Source organism: Ctenocephalides felis, unplaced genomic scaffold, assembly GCF_003426905.1.
Source record: "Ctenocephalides felis isolate EL2017-DRISC unplaced genomic scaffold, ASM342690v1 CF-g0.4_SCAFFOLD_03571, whole genome shotgun sequence".
In the NCBI taxonomy this organism is placed as follows: domain Eukaryota; kingdom Metazoa; phylum Arthropoda; class Insecta; order Siphonaptera; family Pulicidae; genus Ctenocephalides; species Ctenocephalides felis.
The window spans coordinates 68,826,974-68,834,358 of record NW_020539725.1 but is presented as its reverse complement, the minus strand read 5'-3'; the positions used below and the strand labels follow the sequence as shown (position 1 = coordinate 68,834,358).

The window sequence follows — 7,385 nt, the reverse complement described above, 5'->3', positions numbered from 1 at the left end:
AAAAGTGAAAATTGAGGATTAAGAAAAAAATGAACAAAATTCACCCAATACATTACAAAATAAGTGTTGAAGTTGGACAATCCTTGATAAAATTATTTTTTCATGTAAAATTGAGCTTTTTCATAAGCTCGAAAAATCTCGATCGAAATTCAGTCAAAAACGTTTACTGGCTGAAATCTAGATGAAAATTCATGTAATTACAGTAATAATTCTTAAGAAATAAAGGTTTAAAAAAAAATAACCAATACATTAAAAAATATGCATTAGAGTTGAGACAACCCTTGATAAAATTATTTTTTTATGTAAAATTGAGCTTTTTCATAAGCTCAAAAAATCTCGATCCAAATTCAGTCGAAAACGTTTACTGGCTGAAATTTAAATGAAAATTGATGCAACTACTGTAATAATTCTTGCGAAATAAAGGTTTGTGTTAAAATAGTGAAAATTTAGGGTTATATGTGTTTTTCATACATACATTATAAAAAAATAAAAAAATAAGAATTGACCCAAAAAATAAAAGAAAATTTTTCGGGGCGTCCAAACTTTAACACTTGGTTTCAAATCACATGTTAGGTATATTAACATATACCTAAAGGTTTTCCAAATTTTCACCAAATTTATGGATGCTTAAAAATAACACACACACAAGCATACATCCATTTTTATATATAAAGACATAAACATTAAGCTTCATTTATTATTACAATATCAACTTAAAATACAAACGTTTTATTCAACACCAAGTATAATCCTCTTTGCATTTTTCATTAAACCATCTGATGACCAGCTGATTTTTGGGCGAAAACTTCTTCAGATATTCTTCTGATAACTCCATTCCAGTCTAAAAACAAACCAACAATTTGCAGTATTTTGTAATTTTAAGTTAATTTTTACCATCTTACCATTTTTTTGGTGCAATTCTTTTACAATCTCCTTGATTTATATGTTCTTCATATGCCATGTTCAAATCTTCGATGTCATCAAGAGTTAGATATTGGTAACATAAAGAACAAATTTTTTGGTCACATGAATTTAAGCATTCTTTGCTTGAACAAGTCTCTGGGTTGACAAAAATATTTTTGTTGAGAGTGGAATTAGGACTGAAATAGATAAAAATATTTTTTTAATACACCCAAAAGTTTAAGATAAATTTTCAATGGTCTATTTTAACAAAAGTTTGCGTGCAGTATGCTTTTTTTTGAAAAATGTGTGTATAAAATCTTGAAGTTGTTTTTATAAATCACTAACCTGTTCATATTAAACTTGTATCTTTCAATTCCAACCAACTTAAAAACACTGAGGACAACTTGTTCGTAAAGGGCTCTATTAAATTCCATGGTTATTGGTGAAAGATTCGGGCTCATATTCACTTCCAGGAGAAAAACCTTTAAAGTTTCATCAACGACAAAATCGAAACGCACCAACTCGAAAAAATTTCGAGTTACTTCGAAGTTTTTTACCTGAAAACATAATTGATAGAGCAATTCTGTGTAACTGTCTATCTATTTGCTGTGCGATCAGGCCTATTTTACATATAAACAAGCAAGAAAGAATCTTATGATAACTGCATCATCGAAGATTCTGTTATCATTATATTTTTCCTTGCTTTGTTTATATGTAAAATACGCCTGATCGCACAGCAACTGGATTTTTAACTTCCCGTAAGGTAGTTATAGTAATGGGCCGAAAACAGAAAATGAAAATTTTCGCATTTCTCGACGTTTGGAAGGTTTCTGAACATTTTGGCATACCTCACAAAAAATGGATGTGTGTGTGTGTGTTTTGTATGTCAACATTTTTTCGTCTACGTTTTCGGGCGCACGGATCAACTGATTTGAATGGTTTAAAAAATATTCGATTCCTATTGATAGGGAGATGTGCTGAGTAGTTTTTGGCAATGGCAGGTCCAGCCGTTACGGAGATACGGAGCAAAAAGTGCAGAAAATACAAATCGAGTTTTTGAGAGAACGGAGTATTCGATTTGTATTGATTGGGAGAAGGGGAGATTAGATTTTGGCAAGACAGGTCCCGTCATTTCGAAGGTACAGAGCTAAATGTGCAAAAAATGGCAGTTTTTGAATGAACTAAGCGTCCGATTTGAATGATCCAAAAAACTTTCTGCTTGTATTGACAAAACAATTGCTTTTGAGGATAAAAAAATATTACATCTTTTTTTATTTTCCATAAATTATTTTTGTAATTTTGTAATGTTTACCCAAGTGCGTTTAAACTGTTTATGTAATGGAGCACTTTTCCAATTTTGTGAAAACAATTGAAAAATGTGAAAATGCCGCCAAGCTAAGCGCAGTATAAGTGAAAATGTCGCACAGAATTATTTGTAAATGCGTTTATACTGTGACTATACGGGAGCACCTTTTCAATTTTGTGTAAATTTTTTTGAACTTGAATTCGAAATGAAATGACGATTGTTGTTAATGTTCTGGAGATAAATTGATTTATGATTTACATTTGATTCGCTCAGATATAACAAGATGGCAAAAATAATGAAAGTTACAGTGTTTGTAATAATATATTTGAAAACGTTTAAAATGTCTCGAATATTTCAATACGGTACGGGAAGTTCCAGCAATTTGCCTTAAGGCACGATGCCATGACAACGCTATTTTATGAGGCAGAATAGTCTCCTGAATTAAAAAAAATACTATTATTCTTACCACCATTTTTATTTCTTCTTCCTTCAAAACCAAAATATTACTAATAATACTTTCCACTTCTTCCCAAATCGTTTTTGGACAAAGTCCTTTACTTTTTACATAGGCATTAAAGGAATCTCGCATGTTGTAACCAAAATTATTGAAATATGGTTTAAGAGCAGGCATTTCTTGTGTTGGAATATAGTTGCTACTTAAAACATATTTATCTAAGACACTTTCATTAAACGGATAATACTTTTGAAGGCAGTATCTCATCATGACGTCACCATTGTAGATGTAGGCTCTTAAAGGATCCACTGATGTTATGATAGTATACACACCTGAAACAACGAAAAATTAAGCCATGTGGATTGACTACGAATTGTTTGTTTCTTACCAAAGTCAAATTTGTGTCCATCTACCAAAAAAGGATTGTCCACAAACTTTTGGATAAACGACTCACTGCTGGTCACATCTATATCATCTACATTCACCATCTCAATATTCCTGTGAGTATTCCCTTTTATCAAAAACCTATATCCTGGATTTTTGCTAGAGTAATTTCTCAACTCCTCCATATCCTCTGGTATACGAAAAGACTTCGGTATAAAATCCGCATCAGTCATAGACAATTCAACCTTTGAAGTCAAAAAATAGATACCCGGAACATGATTTACTTTCTGATTTGGCTTCAAATTCTGAAACCAATTTCTACAGTCGTCAAAAGGATATCGACTAGACCAAAATACGTCCCAACTATTTTTGCCTAGAAATTTTTTGAAACCAAAAGAGTGAAATATTTTGTGAACCACTTGCAGGTGGTATCCATCATCTGGTATCCAGTAAGTTGGTGCTGCAGTCGTCGGATCTTGTTGTTCGCAAATTTCTGGCAGAAAAGTTAGGAATATTGATGGTATATTCAGACTTGGCACAATTGCTGCAATTAGTAAGGTGAATACCAAAAATTTGACGACGATATTGGAGGCGCATAGATTAGAACTTGTTTTGGTTGGCATAGTTGGGCTAAAATTTACCTGAGGATAGTAAGAAATATTTTGCAGTTAACTGTGTCATTCAATATTTGAAAAAAATATTATTATTGTGTTATGACATTATAAATTAATAAAATATTCGATATTATATTCACGTAATTCTGCTTCACAACATACCGTTGTCATGGCAATGGTACTTTATGCTTGTTATACATGGTGAAACTGTGTAAATGTCTATTTGCTGTGCGATCAGACGTATTTAAAATATAAACAATCAAGGAAGAATGTTATGATAACAGAATCTTTAAACATGCAGTTGACATAACATTCTTTCTTGCTTGTTTATACGTAAAATACGCCTGATTGCATAGCAAATAAATAGACATTTTCACTATCAAGTTATGAGGCAGAATTTCTTCTTCCAGTATTATGCAATTTTTATATTAAGTGTATATAAACTATATAATTTACCTCATTTTCTTTCCATTTACCCATGTTTAGAATAATTTGTCAATTGATGTAGTACTTCCAATAATTTGTCAACTTCTTAGATTAATTTATTGTTACTTTCATTTGTTTTATATGAACTTGCAAGATTTTTTTGTTTGCTTGGTTTCACAGCATATTCAAACAAATTTTTATACGCTAGTGACATCTATTTTTTAAGTTAGTGACATCTAGTTTTCGGGTGTATATGCGTAGGGTGCCCCAGAACTCAATGTCAAGCCGAAACGGGGTGATAGTATTGATTGGTATTGATTGTTACTATCATGAAAGAAATAAGAAAGAAATAAGAAATTGCTGGAACTTCAGTTCTTTCAAAAACTGCCATTTTTTCATATTTAGCTCCGTATCTCCGAAACGCCTAGACCTGGCCTAAAAACTAATCACCACTTCTCCTCTTCATTACGAACTGATTATTTTATGAATCATTCAAATACGATGCTTCGTCTCTCAGAAACTCGATTTCTATTTTCTGCACTCTTTGCTCTGTATTTTCCAAACGGCTGGACCTGCCTTTGCTAAAAACTAATCATCACAGCTTTCTATCAATAAGAATCTAATGTTTTTTGAACCATACTAATCGGTTGATCTGTGCGCCCAAAAACGTGGACGTAAATTTGTATCCATACACACATATACACACACACATCCATTTTTTCTAAGGTATGCCAAAACGTTCGATAACCCCTAATACGTAAAGATATACAAATAATTTTAATTTCGATTTTTGGCCGATTACAATAACTTACGGGAAGTTAAAAAAGTTTTTAAGTGCAACCTGGAATTTTGGTGACCATTTTTGGGTTATTGTGGTTAAAATCAATTTTGTTCATTTAATTTCTGAAACCGTAACCCTAAATAACATTTCTAAGTCCACAGTCAAATATAGTGACACAATTGCTCCTAGTTTTTAGGAAATAAGACTTTAAAGTGTGTTGGAAAGTTGCATCAAAAGTTGTCACATTTTATCAGGATTGTAAAATGGTATAATACTTGATAATTTTATAATAAGAAGTTTGGGTGAAAAAAATAAAAACCTATAAATAACACTATAACGTCTAACGGATTTTGCTCATATTCAGTACAAATATTTTTCAGCTTTTGGTCAGAAGTTCTGAACACATTATTATTATTATTATTAATATTATTATTATTATTATTGACTGTTGGCAAAGTTAAAAACGAGTAATTTTTACTTGATTTATTTTCATTAATCTAATAATACTAATAATTGCAATACATTACATTAGTAAAATAAAAAATTCAACACCACGTAAAATCTGCTTTACATTTTTCATTGAACCATCTCATGATCAGTTGATTCTTGGATGAAAATTTATTTAGATAATCTTCTGATAAATCTTGTCCGGTCTGAAAATGTTAAAATTTGTAATTAATACATAACAAATGTGCTTCTCCTTGTTTTAGTGTTTTCCGCACTCAACAGAGGGTCTACTGTGCCATTGCTAAATTCATCAAATCTAAGAAAGTGATTCTCTATTTATAATACAAGTACTTTAAACGTTTAATTTTTTTTAAATATATACTTTTGTGAAAATATTTGTGATTTAGTTAAAAATATATTTTATAAGATAATCATCTTATATTATTATCTTCTCTAGAATCAATCCTGTGGGTAAATTTCCGTGCTACAGTTAGTGGCGCCTCTATGGAGTGCGGAAGCAATTAAAACTAAAGTTATTACCATCCTCTTTGGAATAATTCGTTTACAATCTCCACGATTTATATGCTCTTGATAAGTCAAATAAAGATCCCCAATATCTTCTTCAGTGAGGCATCTTAGGCACAAATAACAATTTTTATTGATACAAGATGATGTGCATTCGTAACTGGAGCAAATGTCTGCATTCACCATTACATTTTTATTGGATGCCAGTATATCCGAATTTTGGCTAAAATATTAAGAGTATATATTTGAAAAATATTTTTTTTTTTAATTTCATTTCTACCTGTCCAAGTTCAAATTGTATCTCCCAATTCCGACCAATTTGAAAATGTTATATAAAAGTTGTTCGTAAAGCAATTTGTTGTGCTTGAAACGAATTGGAGATAAGTTTGGGCTCATGTTCGCTTCCAAAAGAAAGACGTCTAAGTTTTCATCGACTCCAAAATCGAATCGGAACAATTCGAAAAAGTTACGAGGTGCTTTGTACTTCTTTATCTAAAAAAATTAAATTAAAAGTAAGTCTGCTTTAATTTTTGATTAAATGAATTATGAATGAAGCCTGACTGCACACCAACCACATGGTTTTTGTCAATATTTTGTCAATGGAAAGTTCTTCATAACACGGCCTTGCCATAACATTTTTTTTTGTTATTTGGCAGAATCGGTTCCTAAAAGTGGGTTTAGCACATTCGCTGTTACCTCACGCCTTATTGTACTGCTCGATTTTACTTATGCCATTAGAAAATTCGTTCACTATATGATCGTGTACTCAAGTTAACAGTTCTTAACCGTATTTTTGGAGCCCCTTAACCTTTGATGGTAGGAGCCAATAAACGTATCAAATATTAATACAACTAAATACACTCTAAACTTATTGCAATTTAATGCTCAATACTAACTTCACCTGCGATTTCATTCGCATGGAAATGAACAAAATTTTATTTTACCTTTACTGAAAAATACAACTTGGAAGTATTTATTCATACATAAAAATGCATACTGTTAAAGTGTAACAATAGTTGTATTCATAGATAAATAAGTATAAATAGATGGCAAACACGGCCGCTTTGATGTTACATCAATTATAATTCTTTCAGCATTCAATAGATGTCGCCACCAACTGTAGCACGTAAATTTACCATTAGGTTCAATTCTAGATAAGATTTATTTGAATATATAATATAGAAAAGATACTCCTGATTAATTTGACTAAATGAAATTAGAACAAAATATACGCGTATAAAATATATTTTCAACAAAATCACAAATATCTTGTAAAAAATCTATGATGAGATAAAATTAAACATTTTTTCCATTAAAAAAAATATATATTTCAATATATAAAAAATATAAAATTGGTCATTTACATGTACTATATCTAGAGAGACTGTGTTTTAAACTGTGTGTGCTGAATTTGAAGCACACCAGCACCATCTGTTGAATGCTGAAAACACTCAAACCGTGTAACGCGTATTTGTTCTATGTTTACCCCCCATGGTTGTATTAATATGTCAGATGCTTATTACCCCTACCATCAAAGGATTAGGG

At 31.0% G+C, this 7,385-nt stretch overlaps 2 protein-coding genes across 2 annotated transcripts in view; both read right to left on the bottom strand.

The window, feature by feature from the left end:
• Positions 1–767: 767 nt before the first annotated feature.
• LOC113386627 (tubulin polyglutamylase TTLL6-like) lies at positions 768–4,141 on the bottom strand. The gene is made up of 6 exons (XM_026624395.1): positions 4,118–4,141; positions 3,052–3,688; positions 2,700–2,995; positions 1,249–1,460; positions 928–1,100; positions 768–841 (listed from the first exon to the last, which is right to left on the bottom strand). The coding sequence occupies exons 1-6, from the start codon at positions 4,139–4,141 to the stop codon at positions 768–770; spliced, it is 1,416 nt and encodes a 471-aa protein (XP_026480180.1).
• Positions 4,142–5,413: 1,272 nt separating this feature from the next.
• Positions 5,414–7,385, bottom strand: part of LOC113386626 (tubulin polyglutamylase TTLL4-like) — a 13,030-nt gene continuing 11,058 nt past the window's right edge. The window contains exons 4-6 of the mRNA XM_026624394.1: positions 6,121–6,332; positions 5,856–6,063; positions 5,414–5,521 (exon numbers count right to left, since the gene is read on the bottom strand). Coding sequence (XP_026480179.1) covers positions 5,414–5,521; positions 5,856–6,063; positions 6,121–6,332 — 528 coding nt within the window. The remainder of the gene's footprint in view (positions 5,522–5,855; positions 6,064–6,120; positions 6,333–7,385) is intronic.